Source organism: Brienomyrus brachyistius, chromosome 20 (genome assembly GCF_023856365.1).
Source record: "Brienomyrus brachyistius isolate T26 chromosome 20, BBRACH_0.4, whole genome shotgun sequence".
Classification (NCBI taxonomy): Eukaryota; Metazoa; Chordata; class Actinopteri; order Osteoglossiformes; family Mormyridae; genus Brienomyrus; species Brienomyrus brachyistius.
This window is the reverse complement of record NC_064552.1, coordinates 18,738,376-18,759,713: the sequence shown is the minus strand read 5'-3', so window position 1 is coordinate 18,759,713 and position 21,338 is coordinate 18,738,376. Positions and strand designations below refer to the sequence as shown.

The window sequence follows — 21,338 nt, the reverse complement described above, 5'->3', positions numbered from 1 at the left end:
CATAGTGGCGGGCTTTTAACCCTTTGCCACTGACACTAGCTGTTTATGTAGTACGTTCATTCTGTGCTTGGTTTTTGTTAAATACATTGTGTGCTTCATTGTTACCCACTTACAGCCCCTACTTTTGCTTACACCTGTACCTATGTTCGTGTGTCTCACAGAGAACAGGGTGAGATATGTGAAAACTACATAATTTTCTCTCTATTTAATTCTAATTCCAGTTATTCCTGGAAAGAAGCTTCCTAGATTATATGTGCTGCTATGGCGATGGGGCAGGAACTGTCCACCTTCCAACCACCTGAGTTGTGGAGGAGTCTGAATCTCAGGCAGCAGGGGGGACAAGGCTGGCATGCATCTTGTGTGATGGTTGGATGCAAAAGTTCTCAACATGGAGTAACTGTGGCAGTGGATGATTTCTGTGTTTCAGACAAGTGACAGCTGTGTCATTGACAGCTGATCTCCGGTCTGATCGCAGGCTGCGCTCCTTTCTTGCTGTAACTGCTCATGTGTGCTGCAAATCAAAGGGTTCTTTCGCACTTGAGTCCTACCTGCTGGACTGCAGGCGTTTTACTTAAAGACACACTGGAGATCAAATTGCTTGTGCCTTTGAGGAAATATTGGAAGAATATGGTATTTGTCAGAAGATTTAGGTTATATCATTACGGACAATGCTGCCAATATTAAATGTGCTTTCAAGGTCCAGGTGCCACAGCAGCATTCTGATGAAAGTGCGAGTGAGAAAGAGAATCTGGATGACGGAGACCTGTGGGGACACATGAATTTACAGGAAGACACAGAATTACCCTGGTCAATGGGTGAACACCTTTCCCGTTTTGCTCGTTCTTTGCAATTAGTTGTGAACAATGACATAAAGGAGGTTAGGAACATCTCCCTTGCTATTTCTAAAACAGTTCGGTTCACAACACTGTTACATAGCAGCTCACAATTTAAAGAAAGGTTAGAGGCTATGTTTGGCACTGATAAGACTATTCCAGCCACAAATAACACTCGCTGGAACAGCACCTTCAAAAACATACAGGCCCTGACATCTCTGGACCATAAAGCCCTCACTGAAATCTGCAGCAGAGACTAACGACACTCTTATTTAGTGTTCAGGAGTGGGACCAGCTCAAGAAACTGACTGCAATTCTTGCACCATTCTCTGAGGCAACAGATCTGACAGAAGGAGAGAAATCAGTTACAATTAGTATTAGTACAATTCCAACCTGGAACCTACAGTAAATACACATCTCCTCAAATGGAAGAGACACGTATACAGTGTCGACCCTTAATCAGGGCCCTTCGAGAGTCTCTGGTGAAAAGATTCTCTGGAATGTTACAACAAACATGGGCAAGAAGAGTGAAAAAGAGGAGCCTCTTAGTCACAGTGTGTACTTTTTGGCTACCATGCAGGATTCCCAGTTTGGCTTCGGCTGGGTGGATCTGGATGTTTCCAATGGGGGAAATGCACCATCACAAAAGAAGTTCAGAGATGAACTGAAGCAGACACTCACAGGTTAGTATCAATCTTTATTCAATAATTCTTCTCAATTTTGAAAACTAAGTAACTCTCTTTAAATTTGCATAGCTCTGTGTCTGTTGTTTGTTTTGTGTTTTTCAGATACTTTGATCTTGAAGGTGGAGAACATCATGGATGGTGTAGGAGACACAACAGCCTCAGGGGTCACTAATGTGGATACGTCCAGTAACTCACCACCTGTCAAATATCCACACCTTCTGGTCCGCTACAAGGCCTACAAGAAGCGCAGCTCAGGCCAAGATTTAAGTACTGCAACACAGATCTGCAAATACTTTGAGGACATCCAGGACTCTGATGTTGACAGTGCTTTTCACTTCTGTGCAAAACACCATGATAAATGCCCACATCTCCACATGTTGGTGCTGAAGGTGCTGTCAGTACTTGCCACTTCAGCACCAGTAGAGCAGGTTCTCAGTCGAGGAGGCATCATAATGAGACCTCACAGAGCACGTTTGGATCACAAAATGTTGCAATCTCTCATCTTTCTAAAATGCAGCCAAACACTGATTTAAATTTGGTGGTTTTCACTGTTTGCCTTGCTACTGCACAGACCACTGTTTGTTTGTTTATTCAAAGTTCTTTGTTATTGAACATTTTGTCACGTTGTAAGTCAACAACACACCCACCAAGTGTCAAATCATTTTGATCATTAAGTGATTAATGTCCTTTAAATTTGAAATAAATTTGATCAATATGACTAAAAGACTAATGCTTCATTTTATTACAGATCATATACTAATCAAACAAGTTAATAATTCTTGTATAATTTGCCAATCAGTGACTGTGGAGTCGTAGCTTAGCAGCAGTAATGTGTTTTTATGTTTCTTTTCATTCTGTGCCCAGTATTGAGCCTTCAAGGTCAGCAACATGGAACTATGTTGTAAAAGTACTATAATGTACATCTATTTGTATAATACTAACATTTCTAAATATGGCTTTTCTTTTTAACAGAGAACTACTGTAAATATCAACCCACATAATTATTATGATTACAGCAATGGTCTTGAAAATGGTCGCATTGATTTGGTCTTGATTTGGGGCTTGGTCTCCCCTCCCTTCTTGGTCTTGACTTGGTCTCAGGTTAGGTGGTCTTGACCCCAATACTGCGTCACAGTTTGAGCCCCATTTAATATCTGGAATAATAAACTTTATAAAACTTTTCTGAGGGGGCACAGTGGTACAGTGGTTATCACTGTCACCTCACACTTATATAACCAGGGTTCCTGGTTTCCCCCCACAGTCCAAAAGCATACTGATATCAGGGTGTGTTCTGTCTGACCCTGCCCTTTATGTCTCCTCCCCGTTTGGCCAGCAGGTGTTGCTGGCCATCCTGTTCCCTCTGTCATTGTACTAGTCCCCAGTGTGTTTCACTTGTTCCTTGTGCTGCCACATAGCTCAACAGGTTGAGTGTGCACAACCAAGGTTGTTACTCCTCTGGTCATGAGTTGAGGCTGGCCCATGTCCTGCCTCACTGTTTGTTTATTTTTGGATTTTATTTTACCCTTAACTTTTGTGTTTTTTTCTTGTCTTTCATGGTTTGTCCTTGTGCTCCTGTTTAGGTTTGCCTGTGTCTTATTTCATGTTTGTGAGTTCTTTGGTTATTCCAAGTGTTAGTTTTCAGTGTTTCACAGTGTTAAGTGTTCGGAGTTCACTTGTTCCATGATTAGTTCATTGTAATCCACCCCACCTGTTTCTAATTGATCATGTTCCCCTTGGTTAAGTTGATTACAAGTTACACCTGTCATTTGTTTGCCCTGATGCCTTGAGTGTATTTAAGTGCCTGTCTTTGTCCTGCTCTTCAGCCTGCTGTTGTCAATGTTAGTGTGTGTTTGGGCCTCTGTTTTGCTGAATTCTAGTCCCTGTGGGGATTTTTTTTTTTGGGCTGCTTGATTTCTTAGTTGTGCCTTGTTTTATAGTTTTAGTTAATGCAGTACTGTTCCCTGCTTGTTTTCTGCTCCTTCATGGTCCTTTTTTTTTTTTATAGTTTTACCCTGTGTCCAATTTCCCCAGTAAACCCCTTTGTCTCAGAACTGCAAGTGGATTGTTGTCTTTTTCCTGCCCATGCTGTGCTGCGCCGTAACCACTGAAGCTAATTGGAGTTGCCAAATTACCAGGAGGTGCATGTGTGAGTGACTGGTGTGTGAATATGCCCCGTGATGAGTTGACGCTCTATCCTGGGTTGTTCCTTGCCTAGTACCCCTAGCCTGTGGGATGGGCTCTGGACCCTCCACAACCCGGAATAGGACTAGTGGTTTCAGAAAATGGGGGCGGTTAACTCAAATTGCAGGAAGTTACATGGAGTTCCTCCCTGTGGGCTGCCGATAGAGATCGGGCTGTCCAGATTTGTCAGGCCTTGTTTGCTTGTCATATTACAAAAGATCTTGCTAAATGGATGTTTTTGACTTCACAAAGATTGCTTTGAAGTTTCTTGATGTGCTGAAAAAAACAAAAGAAACATGTTTAATGGACCTTCATGCATTACTTCACACTGCCTAGGCTGTACCTTGTGTTGATTGAGAGGGATGTGGTTTTCTCACAAGGTCAAACCTCTTTAATGCATCACTTTTCTATAGATGGGTGTTCATATTTAGCTTAAACAGCCAAGCCTTTGATTTTATACTGACTATTTACAAATCAAAATTTCAAAATAATGGTTATCCAATAAACCTAAAGTTGCCTCGACCTGGGAAGTGAAATTATATGCAGATCAGCCTGTAGTGGTTTTTAAACATTTACCGCTTGTTTCAAAATCAGTACAGGCCGCACATAATTTCACTTCCACAATTGTTATCCAGTTTGAGCAGAAAGTTGAGTGAAATTTAGGTTTATTGGAAAACCATGCGTTTGAAAATTTGGTTATGGCTTGGATTTTTTTTTTTTTCACTGATTTGTATCAGAAGGCAAATGTGACTCTCAGATTCCAGTCCAGCAATAAGCACCTGTCCTGACACCCCTGTTGTCCACGGGAGAGAGATGCTTGTTCTGTTGGATTCTGACAGCCATGTATCCATGATGCAACCCCGGTTCACAAACCCCAAACATGTCCATTTAAAAAATCAGCTAATGTGTTGCCTTGATCTGCTGCAGTGTGCACTAAGTACCAACCTCCCCATTGTCCATGGCCCACTGGGAACCCAGGTGAGAAATCTTCACAACGTACAGGGTTATGTGCTACTGGGCAAGATGAATTGTGCTCCGTTCTGGTTCAACTCTCCGCCTGGATTCCATGCTTCCCCCCCCCAGTCCAAAAACATGCTGTGGTTAATTGGAGTTACCAAATTGCCCATATAGGTGATGTCACTTCCAACATGCACGCATACTGTAAATATGCGTATAGCGTAAGGTTTGTTCGTCACTCAAAATCATTGCATGATAGGTAAATTTTGATTTGATAGAATTCAGCACAAACAATACTGTAAGATTCACCTGTTTTGATTTGTGCAACAAAGAAATTGTTGACTAATGGTATACAAACTATTATGAGAACAGAGTGGAGACCAGTACAAAGTGCTGCCATGTTTCAAATTGCTCTTATCCTGCATGTAAAGGGATTCCCGGAATATTCCTCTGCACCTCTGCCTTGCTGGTGCCACCTGCTGGTTCGCATGTGCTGTGACAATGTACAGTTGTCATCTCAGGTATAGACTAGGCGACACAGTGAATGCAATAAGAATAATTCACCTTCTTATTTCTCCTGCTATCCTGCTCCCTTTCTTCTCATCAGTAAGTCCTGATGTAATCAATAAGTCCTATGAGGGGCAAACATTAGCCTTTGTGAACTCAGGTATTGGCCCAGCTTCCGCACAGATACAGCCACATGCAGCAAAGCAGTACCGAAAAAACAGGAACATAAAAAGTGCCTCTCTGACACTGGAGACTGTAACTGTGAATGCTGTGAAAACAGCAATCGGAACACAAACAGTGGCCTTTTGAAAGGCCTATTAGTACAGTGGTGCTCAATAGATCAGGCTATGGCCACACCACCTCCATGGTCTGCAGGACGTCTGTATCCTTGGGGTAGCTGAGGGTAAAATGAGAGAGACACTATATATGATATATTACAGACATACGTGGTGACATGTGTGGAATTAAGCTAAATAATCTGGCACTTCCTTGGAGTAATATGTATGTGGTGGGGCTTGACAGTGTGTTCGCGAGCTAGCGCCGCCGGGAGGCAAGCCACCCAAGCTGGGACTTGTCAGGAATAAACCATTCTTGGGGGAGGGGGTTCGAATGATGATGTGTATAAGGAAATACGTGCGGAGAAATGCCATCTAGGGGCTGACACTGACTTGACCACACCTAATCACATGAACTGCACTACTGTATTTTTCAGGTATGCCATTATTACCGTTCTTAAAAATTATTGACATTAAACACTCCTTCAGCTGAGCTGTTGATACAAAGAATAATTTGTGTGCATTTTGGTTGTAAGGACGGAACCAGCCACTCCCCCTCCCCCGATCACGATCGCCGGAATACTGACAGCTACGGTGTATTCCTGATTGCAAAACCAGTAGAACTAGCTCTTGTCACCGCGAGGAACTTTGGACAAAATCGTCTGCTAAATAAAAGTAAATGCAAATAAAAAAACTGCTAAATTTTTTAGGAATATTCTGTAAGATGAAAACACTTTTAACAGGATGCTTGTAAGAAGGCTAATAAGACGGTGTATTTTATTTTATGTCAGTCAATTATACCTCTGTGCATGTTCTTCCCATGTCGTCGTGGGGTTTCCTCCGGGTACTCCGGTTTCCCCCCACAGTCCAAAAATATGCTGAGGCTAATTGGGCTTGCTAAATTGCCCGTAGGAATGCATGTGTGAGTGAATGGTGTGTGAATGTGCCTTGCGATGGGCTGGCCCCCCATCCTGGGTTGTTCCCAGCCAGGACCCCCCGCGACCCAGAAGGATAAGCGGCTTGGAAAATGGATGGATGGATTATACCTCTGTCTCGCAGCAGAAAGGCTGCCCTCTACTTGCGGACAACTGAAATACGTGTATTTCACGTGCTACTCTTTCTTTAAGCAGGAAGTTCATGAGCTCATACTCATTATACGTATTTATTTGTATTTTATTTTAGTTTGTTTACGCATTTATTCCGTGTAACTACTTTTATGTTTAAAATAATGGCTTTTTCACTTGGATGCAAACCTTTGAGCCCTTTCCGTAGACAATTTCCTGAAAATCAGCAAGCCCACCCCTGTTAAATGCAAATTATGCAATACTGTCAATGTGCAGAGCTGCAGCCCTGAAACAGGCACATGAACCACAATAACAAGGCTGGGTTTAAGCCTCGGGTTATGTTCACAGCCTTGTCATGTTTTAACCTGCCTGAAAAAAATATAAAAATCCAGGTATATTGCTTTTACGCAAACGATAGGCTACATTCACTGGTATGCTTATTCCGGTTTAAGCATACTCCCTACGTTTCTTCTAGGTTTTTCCTATATTAGGCTAAAACAAAGCTGAGTGCTCTACTTAAAATAATACATCGTTTAAAAACAGCGCTACGACATAATAAATAACTCGTTAAAACTGCAAAATCATCGCATGCGAAAACAGCATATATTAGTTTGATCAGAATCGATTAGTTTCATCTTAGTGGAAAAAACTTATCAAAACAAGTCCATTTTTTAGGTCGGTTTACTTATCTCGTCACTGTGTCAACTTCCCTTTTGAAACATATGTCAACACACGTTTACAAGATTATTATCTAAAGTATATGGAAAAAATAACGTGTAAAATGTTTTCCAAAGTCTCTTGTCGGATCTTTTAAAACAGCTTCAAGGAGGGTGTGTATTTTTTTACGATAAAAAGTTAGAGACCACGCCTGAGAAGGCAGGGAGGAGTAAAGACCAGTTACTGACAGCTCCGATTCAGTCATACGTGCAAAGCAACCGAGGCACTATAATACACGACACCGCGGGACCCGAGCGAAATGTCCGGAGTTGCATCTAAGCTAGCCCATCAGAGGGCACTGGCCGCAGGGTTTGGTACCAATGCCAACGCCAACAAGTATCTGAACCAGGACTTCGAGCAGCTCCGGAGTCAGTGTCTGGCCCGAGGTGAACTCTTTTCGGATCCCACCTTCCCAGCTGTTCCGGAGTCCTTGGGTTTTAAAGAACTTGGACCCAATTCTAGTAAAACTAGAGGGGTCCAATGGAAACGACCGCGGGTAAGCACCACTTTTACTTTTACATTGGCCTAATTTTTATTTTACATTATTTTATTACCTGGAAATTTGAAGGTGCATACTGACCGCATCCTACCGATGTTACATTAGCAAACCTATTAGGAATGCCTTCGGAAAAAAAGGTGGTAAAATACTGTATTACTGTAACTTTTTGAAACTTCTCGGAAGTAACAAGCGATGTTATTCGCTGTGGTGAAGGCATACCCTTTATTGATTACTTTTTATATAATTTCTATTTATTCTTTACATATAAAAGCCTTTTAACCACTTTACATTATTTGGGCTGAGGCATGGGCGTCGACGTCATTAAATCTGAGGGGGAGGTGTCCCCCGCAGATTTAGTAATTATTCGTTTGGACCCTCCTACATTTAACATAAAATATTAGCTTTATGCCAGTGTTCCCCCCCCCCCGCCAGCCCCACATTCAAAATGCGTCTGACGCCCCTGTACTGAGGTTAAGGAGCTCAAAATGATTTATGGACAGTTGTATTTGGGAAACTAGTTAGGCAAGTTTGCAGCTTACTTTTATTTGTTGAAAGAAAAAAACATTATTGCTTTCATTTCAGGCAATCCTCACGACATGAAATAATGTCCAGCCATTTTCCAAAGTCAGATTAACTGTAGCAGAGACCGGGACTGTTTACATATTTAGCGTTGTATGTATGTATCTCACACATGTATTATAATAACATAGATACCTGTAAATTAACCCATAAGATCTTAGCATTTACCTTATAGAAAATTTACTGTACATAGTTTTTCAGTTATAAAAACGTGTGGTAATATTATATGAATTTTGTAGGAATCTGGCATCATAGAAAAATGAGAAATATAATCATAGAAAATAGAACTTCTGCTTTAATCAAAAATAAAAATGTCAGTGAAATAATGCTTCTGAATCTGTAAACTACTCAAAATACCTATTCATTTTAAACACTGTCTATTGTAGAGTAATAGGAACAGTAGTAATAAAATCTTGGCCACTGAACATTTGGATTGGAGAACTTGCGAAAGCAGCCTCTGTTCGCTTGGAAATTATTGGTGTGTCAAACAACCCTCATTACCAACCAATCCAGGTCTGCCCTATGCATGACTGAATTATTACAGTATTTGCGTAAAATTCAAATAAGTAAAATAATAAAGCATGCAAACAAGTCGTCATGCAAATATTATGACGTGAAGTATGTTTTTGTGTTTCTCTCCAGGAGCTGTGCTCACGCCCGCGTTTTATTGTTGGAGGAGCCACCAGAACCGATATCTGCCAGGGAGGTCTGGGTAAGTCGGCTTCGCTCTGCTCGGAGGTTATTTAATTCAAATGGAGACCAACACCGAGGTTTATTCCGTTATTGATAAACGTACGCAGTGAAGCGAAGCATTAATTCGCGTATCTATAGGCCTAGCACAAATAATAACGTTTTGTGTATTTTTTTCATTGAACAATCATCTGACACCAGACACCCTTACCCTGCCCACAAAGCTTATCAAAAGAGAAATCGGCAAGATAGCTATTATCGATATAACCACCCGCATGAAACGGCTAAATTGTTTCAGTAGCGTAGCTATTACTCTCACTTTACTTGTCACATGTAAAACGAAATGACTAAAACACAGCACATGGGTCTAGATTTGAGAACAGATTATAAACTGTCCAACTTCAAAACATAACTTTTGGGTTAATAAAGTCTGTTTAGTAAAAACACTCGTAAGTGTTTATTTTAAACTAGTAAATTACAGATATCCATCAAATATACTATGGGAATTACTAAGTTTGGTGCATCGTCGTGCCCGTCGTAAGGAACTATCTGACACAATAGCTCGCTTTTTCGGGTAGTCCAGTGAACCCTCCTGTTTCACTTATAAAATAGGGAGGGGCTAAAGTCACGTGTTCTCTCGCGCATCTTTTATGATCGATTTGCAAGTAAACAGGAAATCGTAAAACCCGCTTAGACTCGCCTGCATGCTAAATGTACAGAGCAGCATATGAAGCATAATTAATTATTATTATATATTTGGTTAAGCTTGGCAGTGCAGCGTGATTTAACAGGATCTAATCCTGTTAACGGACGGGAAGGTAGTACCCCCATACTCCACTCCCAGTGGTGCGTTACGTCATTGAGGATATCGTAAAATGTGGTTAAAATGGACGAGAAACAATACTGACAGAATACGATGTGGCAGTCTAGAGTCACGCAATGTTTAATCAGTGTGAAGAGGCTGCTTGTATTTATTACGCAAACAAATTTTGCAAGTCACTTTTTAATTATGGGTGTTATGGTGAGTGAGTAGCTCTGTTGCCTCAGCTCGGAGTTTGCAGTCCAGTGGATGTGTATTAGAATAGATTATATTAGATAATCCTTTATTATAGTCCCACAAGTGGGAAATTTGAATTGTCGCGGCAGAAAGTGGACAATAAAAGAGCTGCAAAATAAAAAAAACAATAGAAAAAACAATGTATGGCATGTTGTTATTATTAGTGCAATTAAGGACTTCTGTGGGCTTTGAAGATTTTCAAGTTTTGTGCCCATATTTAGTAAGAAACGCATTGAACTGCAGAGACCTCCGCACCTTAGAACATCACATTGAATGAAAGTGTGTGCCTGCTAACAAAATAGCCCTTATACTAATATTACTGCTGCTAATCTTGCTAATAAACACCAGTGTAACCAGAAACAACATTGACAGTATACATTGTAGTGGTCCAAACTGATGCAATGTTCAGTTGAAATGAAAAAGCCTATTTTGGTTTCTACACATCAAACTTTTGTTCTTTTCGCACAATTCAGGTGACTGCTGGCTTCTGGCTGCCATTGCCTCCCTAACACTCGATGAGGATGTAATAGCCAGGGTTGTCCCCAGCGGACAGGACTTCGATGCCAGCTATGCTGGAATTTTTCACTTTCAGGTAGCAAAGGACAGATTGTGACAACGCTTAAAAAATGTGCTGCATCTGGCCTGCTCTCATATGCCACTCTTTAACGTGCTGCTTGTGAGCTGTCCTCTTACATGTTCCAGCATGCTCTGCTAATTGCTTTACACTGCATGGCATGCAGACCCATCTATTTAAATGATTGCCCTATTCAGTAATATACACAATGCATAAATACATGTCCAATTGTGAAACGCATCCTGTTGTTATTCTTTACCCCTAACCATGCTACTGAAAACCTAGCATTAGTTGATTTACGAAAAGCAGAATGTCACATTTATTGTGATTTGAAAGGTAGCAATCTTTTGAAAATTGTCATGGTTGCCTGGTAAAAGGGTGGGAGGAAACATGCTTTTTGAGATGTTAGCCTGAAATAGAGAGCAAAGCAGTCTGTCAGCCCAGATAACAGATGTTCTGGCAGACATTTTGCTCATGAGTGTAATATTTGCCTGCCACGAGGGTTTTTCAAAAGCATGATAAAATATTATATTTCAGTGCTTCTGTCGACCTTTGTATGTTCCCATATTATTAACTCATCATAATTAACTTTTGTAGGTGTTGTAAGCCTAGTTTCTTAAATATAAAAAATACATTATTCTAAAACATTTTTGTCTATTTCAGTAAATAATTACATGCTAGTCTACTCCAAATATTACTGAACATAAAAGAAAACGTATATTCTTGTATGTTTATTACAATTGCATTATTACTAGTAACACAGGTTAATAGCATACTTTACCCACAATAATAAAGTGGCAATGCAGGATAGATGACAAACATATCCCTGGCAATCATTCCCTCCATTGCGTTGGCACAGTTCTGGCAGTTTGGCGAGTGGGTGGACGTGGTGATCGATGACCGGCTGCCCACCAGAGACGGGGAGCTGCTGTTCGTCCACTCAGCTGAGGGATCTGAGTTCTGGAGCGCCCTGATGGAGAAGGCCTACGCCAAGTGAGTAGGCCTCAAATGGCCCTATTAAACACAGAACGTTTCTTTTATATGGCAGGTATGAACGTGCAGCCGAATACCATTTCAGTGTTATCTTCAGCTTGCATCTCATGTATCTCAAAACTCCATGCAGAAACCAGAATTTACAATTTGTTGATTAATAAGACAATTATTAGAAAATTATAACACATACATGCCAAATATAAGTCCTACTCAGTGCTGCCTAAGATTAGGAGAAAAAAAAGTAAAGAATAACAGTCTTCCTGTCTTTGACGGGGTGTTATTATTAGTGTGAATAAAATCCTCAGTTTTTTTCTTCCAGAAAGGGCTTTTTTTTCTCTAGGGCTTCCTGAAGTTTTGTGTCCAAGTTTAATGCTAAACATGCTGAACTGAGAGATCTCAGCATATTAGAGTATTGCTCTATGTAAGCGTGTGCTTGCTAACAAAGCAGAACTTGTGCTAAGACTACTGCTGCTAATGTTGCTAATAAACCCCCGGCATGTAATTTGCCTTCCAGTGTAACCAGTAACAACACTGACAGCATACAGTGTACTGGTAAGGAAGCCTGCTCTGGTTTCTGCTTATTTCTAATATTGATAATAGCTCCCCATCAGATATCTAAATCAAGGGCAGGTTAACAATTGGTGACATTTAGTTACATACTTTTGTGCTGCATGTCAGTTACAAACAATTATGATTAATTTCTTTTGGAGCCAGATAATTAAGAAAAGTTGCTGCTCATGTGCTTTTGTTTCACAAAAACGATCCAAATCGCTGGTGATGGCCAGCCAGTAGCTGTGATGCAATAGGAGGCCTGCTTACCTGTGCTCCTCCTGCGGCTTCGCCAGGGTGAATGGCTGCTATGAGGCCCTGTCGGGGGGGTCCACCACAGAGGGCTTTGAGGACTTCACTGGTGGGATCGCTGAGTGCTTCGAGCTGAGGAAAGCCCCCCCCAACATGTTCCAGATTATCAAGAAAGCTCTGGATGCAGGAGCCCTGATTGGCTGCTCCATCGACGTACGTGAGCAGCACCAGCCTCCAGTTCAAGTCCAGGCCTTGAAATGAGCTTCATTTCCTTGTATTAATTAGCTGACTTACTTAGCTGCTGATTTACTGTGAAAATGGATATCACATGTGAAAAGTGCATCACGTGTGAAAACTTGCACGCCCATGGGCATAAATTATGAATGGATGGGTGATTTGTAAACTCCCCAATAATCAAAACCGGCTAATGCAACCCCCCAAAAATAATGTCTCCCCCTAAATAGGTGGAGACCTCAACCCCCCCAATGTTCAAACCAAAGTTACGCCCTTGTGCAAACCCTACAATGCTGAATATCTACAATTGAGCAGCACTGTTGTAATCTGCCTACCCTAGAAGAATACTCTTCTTACATAATCTGTTATTATTAACAATTATAATGAGCTGCTCTACTGCACTGGTGATGTTCAGAAAATGAGAGCTGTATGGAAATGTCAGGGGTCCCTCAGATAGCTAATCTCCGTTTGTGTCCATTCGGTTGTGCTCATCCAGATCACCAGTGCTGCTGATTCCGAGGCCATTACTGTTCAAAAGCTGGTGAAGGGCCACGCCTATTCCCTTACAGGTGCAGCAGAGGTATGGCTCATAACTGACATTTACAGTCACACCTTCATTCATTCTTCTGAGGCTTAGCGAATGTAAACACAGTTAGTGCTGCTGAGAGGTGTGCGGTAAGGATTGTTGCCCTGGCTTTAGGTCGATTACCGGGGAGGCAAAGAGAAGCTGGTGCGGGTCCGGAACCCATGGGGTCAAGTGGAGTGGACGGGAGCTTGGAGTGACAAGTAGGTTTGTGGGAATGAGCAGCCTAAATCTACTCACTGCTGAGTGTTTGGTCTGCAAACAGGCATCGCTTAGAGATTCCTCCGTGATGTGAGAAATGGCACTCCAAGCATTTTTTTGGTGTGGTTCCCCGATGGTGGAATGAGCTACCAAGCCACATCCAGTCATCAGACTCCCTCTCCACCTTCCAGAAACCAATCTGTTCCAGGAAGTCCTCCATTAATCCGATGCCTCTCTATGTGCCCTGAATGTTGTTAATGTTAATGCTTCTGGTCATTGAATAGTCTTATTAGGTTCTTGCTTTGTTAGAAGTTGTTGTGTGGCTCTTGGTCCAGTACCACTTACATTTGTACCAACTATGCCTAGTTGACACCCTGAAGGCACATATGTTTGTAATGTGCTATTTGATTCGCTTATATGTTAAAGTAAATGTAAACGTTAAAGAATTATTGCTGTCAGTTGAATGTTAAGGGAGAAGGCTCCATTGTAAGTGTTATTTAGCTAATAAAGATGTCTTTGAGTATGGTTAGTGAACAAGGAGGTAACTTTTTGTGTGATCTCCCTACGCACAGTTCATCTGAGTGGAACTATGTCACCAGCAAAGAGGTGCAGAACGTGAAGGCAGATGATGGCGAGTTCTGGTAAGACTGGATGGTCTGTAACTGACTAATTGAACATTATACAGCAGAGCCTGGCAACCCTGATCACGCTGTGTGCTTCTGTTTCTGTCAGGATGTCTTTTTCGGACTTCATGAGGCATTATTCTCGATTGGAGATATGCACTCTGACCCCAGACGCATTGACCAGTGATCGTTTTACGAGCTGGAGTGTGTGCAACCATGATGGCAACTGGAGACGAGGTTCCACGGCAGGAGGCTGCAGGAACAACCCCAGTAAGAGCGGACGTGCCGCTGCCTGCACTTTCCTCAGACACAGTCGCCAATAACCACAACCACTTTACCCAGCACCACCATCACCATGTTTTATACACATTTTCAAACTTTTGTGAAAGAAAGAGCTAAAAAAATGATTGTGGTTTTTAAGTGCACATCACCCCAAAAACTGCGAGGTTGAAAAATAAATTAGCAGCCTGAATTTAGACAATGATTGTAATCCTGGGGATATGAGGTGTATGTTACTAATCATATGCTTATTTTGAGGTGGCATATTTGTTCATTAGTAAAGCCATACTTGTTTATTTCAGTTTTGTCTGGTTCTTACATTCTGGTTCTTAGGACCTTGGTGGTATTAATGTTCTAGTAAAAGCCTGAAAAATGGCTGGCTTAAGATCACCCCTTTGTAATAATAGGCAGGATACTGGGTGAGGATCTCAACAAATATTAATTGAAGCTACACTAAGTTCCTCTTCAAGGGGACATGTAGGTTGAGCACTAATTATTGGCAATCCCCACCCGAAGGAATTATTCAAGGAATGCTGCTTCTGGTGCTGCTGATCTGTGTGCAAGGCTGCGAATTGAGCACGCCCTCCAAAATGAAGTACAAAGAAGTGAACTCTAGAATACCTGCCAACACTCCCATTTTTATGGGTTTATTGCGTTTTTCGAGGTCATCCCCTAGTGCCTTCCTGTTTCGTTGTTTCTTACATGAAACTCCTGCAATTTGCATGATCCTCACAGTTTCCTACGAGTAATCATCACACATGGATCCATAAGTTTTTTATGTTTGTCTGATGTTACCCAAGTTGCCAAATCATGTATGAAATGCAGTCGAGGCACACAATCCACTTCAGCCCATCCGCACCACAACCTGGCAACCCACAACATGTGCAGGCCGGTAGACCAGTTGACTGCTGAATGAATTAGCTAGCTATCTTTGTCATAACAGAAATAGAAATAACAATATAAACGTAAATAGATCTGGTTATTTATTCATGTACTTACTCATCCCTGTTTATATTTTTGTTTTCTTTATTTATTTCTTTACTTACTGCTTGCTTACTGATTCATCATGACCCTCCCACTGAAAAAAAACTTCTGTATTTTAAAACCAAATTTTGGGCAGGAATGCAATAACCTACTGGCTGGTAAAAAAATTGCATGTTAGACTATTTTTATTGAACTAGCACAGTGGGACAGTAGCAGAATTTTTTAAGTTCCACCCGACTGTGTTTTTCACTTCAAAAAAAGAAGATATGATCTTTCCCATGAATTACCCATTACATCATGACTTGATGGCTGGAGGCTCGTTCCTTCCTTAGAATAAAACATTTTTGTGCCGGTATATGCAGATCTGTCCTGTGTATCGCTATGCTGATTTACCAGGTGATTTGCCAGGTAAACACAGGGCTGATTCACGTGGAGTACATCACTTTTTTTGGTATGTTAATTGAGCTTATCTCCCCCGTAGGCACCTTCTGGATAAACCCACAGTATGTGGTCAAGCTGGATAAGGTTGACGTGGACCCCAGCGCCAACGAGGCCGGCTGCAGCGTCGTGGTGGGCTTGATCCAGAAGAACCGGCGCCGCCTGAGAAAGTCGGGAGAGGACATGCACACTATCGGCTTTGCCATCTACGAGGTGAGGATCTCGATGGGCGGAGAGAAGAACCTTGTACCCCTGTCCGTGTGTGCGGGTCGATCAGGGGCAGCACTTCCTGTGAGGTTCTTAGCTGTGCTCGAGTCTGGCTGGAAGTTTTGTACATAAGCTTGAAATATGAATGTGAAAATGCCGTATGAGCCAAATATTTTAGAAGCATATTTCCTGAGGCCAGCAGTAATTACAAAAAATTATACTTATTTTATGTTTTTGGATATCACGGAGTGACACCTCCAAGGTTATGAACTTGATTCCCACAGGAGTTCTGTGAGTGTTTAAGATCAAAAGTTTTCCCCGTGTGCCTGCGATAGTCTTTATGTTGGGTACAACCCTGCATTGTATGAACAGTTATGGAAAATGGATGGATATTACAACTTGCCTTGGTGATCCTGTTACCGTGTTATGTTCACTTTCTCTTTTTCTGTTCCCTTTCAGCTTCCACCACAGGTGAGCATTCCCTGTCTAAGAGAGAACCAACTGAAGATCAACAGGGTCAGCAATAGTCAGCTAGACTATGCAGGACTTATATCATTTACTACTTCTACAGCTTCTTCTTCAGCATCTTCTCTGACATATTTCTAAGTACTGACACAGTCATATTGTTGTGCTCATAATGACGATCCATTATTGAAAATTGATATTCCCCACTATTTACTCTTAATAATAAAAGTAGCTTGTGTATGGCTATCATGGGATTGTTATAAGAATATCTTTAAAAGTTGTATATCTGAAGTATATGTTATGATAACAACATAATTGAATGCTAGATGAATAAATAATTATCTGGTTCCTTATGAAGTCTCAAATTCAGTCAGGTTGGTCATTTGAGAGTAACAGTTTATAAGACATGTTACTTAAGGTGTAACATCTTTTTCAAAAGAAAGTATTGCACAAATATTTGTGTTGGGTGTGAACAATATTGGAGTAATGATGTAAGAATAACAATGCAAGGGAGTTCAAGATAGTGATCAGACCTGAATTATTTATTTAGCATGTTGATTTTTTTCATACTTTTGAAAGTGAGCCTTGCAGTGAAACAATGTTTTCATTTACTAGCGGTTCTTTGTTGTTTCGTTGGCGACAAAAGGCTGTTAAGTAAGGTAGCCTAATTCATGTCACTGTCAAGTGTGAGACATTCCTTTGCTCTTTTCAGTTCCATGGCCAAAGGGAAGTTCATCTGGACAGGAACTTCTTCCTGACCCATGCGCAGAAGGCGCGCTCCGAGACCTTCGTCAATACGCGGGAGGTCACCTCACGCTTCCATCTGCCAACCGGGGAATACCTCATCGTGCCCTCCACCTTCGAGCCCCACCTGAATGGGGACTTCTGCGTGCGCGTCTTCTCTGAACAGGAGCAAGAAACTCAGTAATGTTACTCTCAGTTGTGCATCTCACGATCTTTTAAGGCAGAATGGAAAGAATTCTTTTGATGCAGATAAAGCTTAGAAGAAGGTGTGGAAGTTGATATGTTCCTTGTGATTTTTTTTGTTTACATATTTAGGTTACATTTTTTTTGCATTGTGTTTTGAATAAACTATATGGACAAAAGTATTGAGACATCTGGCCATTATACCCACATGAACGTTTATGACATCCCATTCTAAACCCATATGGAGTCGCCCCCCCCCCCCCCCTTTGTGGTTATAACAGCTGTCACTCTTCTGGGAAGGCTTTGCACAAGACTTTGCAGTATGTCATCCCAAAGGTGTTTGATGGGGTTGAGGTCAGGGCTCTGTGCAGCCAGTCAAGTTCTTCCACACCAAACTCTCCCATCCATGTTTTTAGGGACCTTGCTTTGTGCACTGGGGCACAGTCATGCTGGAACAGAAAAGGGCCTTCCCCAAACTGAAAAGCACAGTAAAGTTGGAATTGTCCAAAATGTCTTGGCATGCATATCAAGACATTTGGGATATCACCTTTGGGATGAACTAGAATGGAGATTGTGAGCCATTCCTTCACATCCAGCATCAGTTCCTGACCTCAGATATGCTCTTCTGGATGACTGGGAAAAAAAGTCCCACAGACACACTCCAAAATCTTGTGCAAAGCCTTCTCAGAAGAGTGGCAGCTGTTATAGCTGCAAAGGGGGGACCAACTCCATATTGATACCTATGGGTTTAGAATGTGATGTCATAAAAGTTCCCATAGGTGTAATAGCCAGGTCACCCAATATTTTTGTCCATGTAATGTTAATGTATATTTAGCATTCCTGAAGTTTTCTATAATTATAAATTGGTGTTTTCATTTATTGCACAGACGCAATGATGACCCCCTTGATGCAGTCTTGGAGGATGTGAGTCGTATTTTTGCCCTTTTGATTCTTTACTTTCACACACGGGTTTACATGGATGTGCTAACAATGTTGATTTTCATCACCAGGACAAAGTACGTGACTGTGATGTGGATTCAGGATTTAGGACCCTGTTCGCAAAACTCGCAGGAAGTGTAAGTGTCACATGATGTATTACACTGCAGTTGAATGGCTGGACTCTGATTACCACCGAGCTGTTTGCTTATCTTGCCTGTCAAACTTGACTGTCTGTGAAGCTGTGCAGGCATTTTTTTTAAATAGTCAAATATGAAGCTCTCATGTTAACAAGCATAATAACAAGACAGTAGCTAAGGTGACATGACAGCTTTTGTGATGTGAAGCCTGTTTTTTTGGCTGCATGAGACGTCTTGATACTTTATCCACATTTTCAGGACCATTACATGACTGAACATCCCAAATTAATCCAAATATTTCCCAAAATTCTTAAATTTTTAAATCACAAAGTCCAGGGCCAGGGGTAGCATGGTGGTCCAGTGCGTAAAACTGTTGTTTCTCACTTCTGGGACCAGGGTTCGAGTCTCAGCCAAGGCTCCATGTGTGTGGAGTTTGCATGTTCTCCCTATGTTGTTGTGGCTTTTCCTCTGGGTACTCCAGTTCGCCTCCCCCCCCCATGTCTGACGGTATGCTGAGGTTAATTGGAGTTGCCAAATTGCCTGTAGCTGTGAGTGTACCCTGCGATGGGTTGGTGCCCCATCCTGGGTTGTTCTCTATCTTGTGCCCATAGGCTTTAGCCCCCCCATGACCCTTAATAGGATAAGAAGCTGCAGAAAATTGATGGATGGAAGTCTAATTCCATTATGGATTCTGGACAGATTTTGCTTAAGTAAAATAGAACTTAAGAAGTAAAACTTAAAGAATTTAAAGATGGTTAAAGGCCTTACAGACAGATGTTCTTCTGAGATGAGCCTCGATGGTTCTGAGTCAAATTTATAAATATCTAGCTGATAACTGAAGAAATGTTAAATGGTAATCTGTGTTAATCTTGTTTTACTTATTTTTTTACTTCAAAGTAAGTCAAAGCTTATCTAATTTGTTATTAATCAGCATGTGTTTTGATGTTTTCTGTTTTTACAGGATATGTTGATTTCCGCTTCAGAGCTACAATCTATTTTGAACAAGATCACTTCAAAACGTGAGCAATGTTTAGTTTATTCCTCACGGTGTATTGAGTAAAGCAAGAGGCAGCAGTTGGTTAATTAACGTTTGTACTCGTTAAGGCACTGACATCAAACTAGACCCAGAAGGCTTCAGTCTAGACTCCTGCAGAGTCATGGTCAATCTCATGGATGTATCCTTCCTGCGCTTCATTGTGTCATATCATGAGCCTGATGCAAAGGCTGCAAACTGTTCGTTATTCATGAAGCTGTCGACAGATCCTTAACAGTTAATAGGATAGTGGAGATGGTAAACTGGGTTTGGGAGAGTTTGCCACACTTTGGAAGAAGATACAGAAATACCTGGTAAGCATCATCCATCCATCCATCCATCAGCAATACTGCAGTGGAAAAAAATAATGTTAACATTTATCCATGTCACGATTCGTGGTGGACAGATAAGGCGAACGGGCAGGCGGGCAGGAAGGACCAGGCAGGAAGGCGGAATACGGGACAAACTAGGGGTTTATTCGGGAAAGTAAGGGCAGGACGGAACACTGGCATCGACAAACATCAATGACGGACAGGGAACCAAGGCAAGACACGGACTGAAATACACAAGACTGGGCTAACATAATCAGACACAGCTGGGTACGATCAGGGAAGCACACGTGGATAATCAGGGGGCGTGGCACACACGAGGATCGTACGAGCCGGGCATGACAATCCACTTTGTAACCAACATGCAGATCATTTTTGAAGGAGGTCATGCTGCCATATGGGAAGGTGTTGTGCTGTTCTACTAGATGTTGGAAATAGTCTATAAAGTATGGGGTGATTGATGTGTAGCCGGAGGTTTAGCAGATGGATGGCTATACATAATCATGCAAAACAATAACTATGCTTGTAAACATTATTTTAATATGTTTTTGATCCTTGTGGGAATTTTTGCTGAGAAATGTGTGATGTATAATTTTAATGATGTTTAATACTACAGGGCCAAAACTCATATCGGTACCACTGTGGAATTAGAATTGGCTAATAAAATGATGATATTATTATATTATTAATGACTGTGGGTGGTGTTCTTCATAGGGTATCTTCAAGAAGATGGACACGGATGGCTCTGGCACCATGAGCACCACAGAGATGCGCTTGGCCCTGAAGGAGGCAGGTGAGGATCACACTCCCCCCCCGCCCCCCCACTTTCCAGCTGTCTTTAATGGTCACTGCTGCCAGCCGCATGGTGATGCTGTCCTTCCGCAGGCTTCACCCTGAACCACACCGTCTTCCAAATCATCATCACCCGCTACTCGGACCCCGACCTCACTGTGAACTTTGATAACTTTATCAACTGCCTGATCCGGCTGGAGATGATGTTCAGTAAGTCCTGTGGGGCAAGAAAAATTTATTTTAAAATGTGATTGATATAAAATATTTAATTGCCTCTCTTTTTTATAGGAGTTTTTAAGAAAGCAGATCCGCATAATACCGGCTCCATAGAGCTTGATTTCTTCCAGGTGAGGCAATGAATAATCACTGTATACAAATGTAAGAGAACTTTAGTTCTGTTTATTCACTGTTCTTATTTCTTCTTTTTTTCAGTGGCTCACATTTACTATGATATAGAAGAACTTTAAGAAGTTTGCAAGCCATGTAAAAAAACATTTTTTAAAAAATCCTTTGATTTTACAGACAAGTTTTATTACAGATGATGCAAAGTTAACAGGCACATCAGGTACTTATTCTTGTGAGATTTTGATTATTCTACAATAATAAAATTACATATTACAATTATATTGATGTGTTATTATTTGAACATGGCACGTACATAAAGAAACGAGACACACCTCGGCATTTTCTTCAAATTAAATTAACTGTGCAAAATGCTAAACATGACGATGTGCTAAAAAGTTTTACTTTTATA

The 21,338-nt window shown here is 41.4% G+C and overlaps 1 protein-coding gene and 1 long non-coding RNA gene across 3 annotated transcripts; one reads left to right on the top strand and one right to left on the bottom strand.

Annotated features, from left to right (window-relative positions):
• Positions 1 to 1,517: 1,517 nt before the first annotated feature.
• LOC125715613 (uncharacterized) lies at positions 1,518 to 7,333 on the bottom strand. 2 transcript variants are annotated; one of them, XR_007384123.1, is made up of 2 exons: positions 4,646 to 7,333; positions 1,518 to 3,976 (listed from the first exon to the last, which is right to left on the bottom strand). It is a non-coding gene; the product is annotated as an uncharacterized LOC125715613 (long non-coding RNA). The 2 variants fall into 2 exon arrangements; XR_007384122.1 differs by having other exon boundaries at positions 5,222 to 7,332.
• A 69-nt stretch (positions 7,334 to 7,402) lies between these two features.
• Positions 7,403 to 21,208, top strand: LOC125715602 (calpain-2 catalytic subunit-like). The gene is made up of 21 exons (XM_048987361.1): positions 7,403 to 7,716; positions 8,941 to 9,010; positions 10,519 to 10,637; positions 11,479 to 11,612; positions 12,458 to 12,626; positions 13,144 to 13,227; positions 13,348 to 13,433; positions 14,004 to 14,072; positions 14,164 to 14,324; positions 15,799 to 15,968; positions 16,422 to 16,433; positions 17,140 to 17,351; positions 18,242 to 18,278; positions 18,365 to 18,430; positions 19,392 to 19,449; positions 19,535 to 19,605; positions 19,709 to 19,777; positions 20,507 to 20,585; positions 20,678 to 20,794; positions 20,873 to 20,931; positions 21,017 to 21,208. The coding sequence occupies exons 1-21, from the start codon at positions 7,480 to 7,482 to the stop codon at positions 21,038 to 21,040; spliced, it is 2,103 nt and encodes a 700-aa protein (XP_048843318.1). The 5' UTR covers positions 7,403 to 7,479; the 3' UTR covers positions 21,041 to 21,208.
• The last annotated feature ends 130 nt before the right edge of the window (positions 21,209 to 21,338 follow it).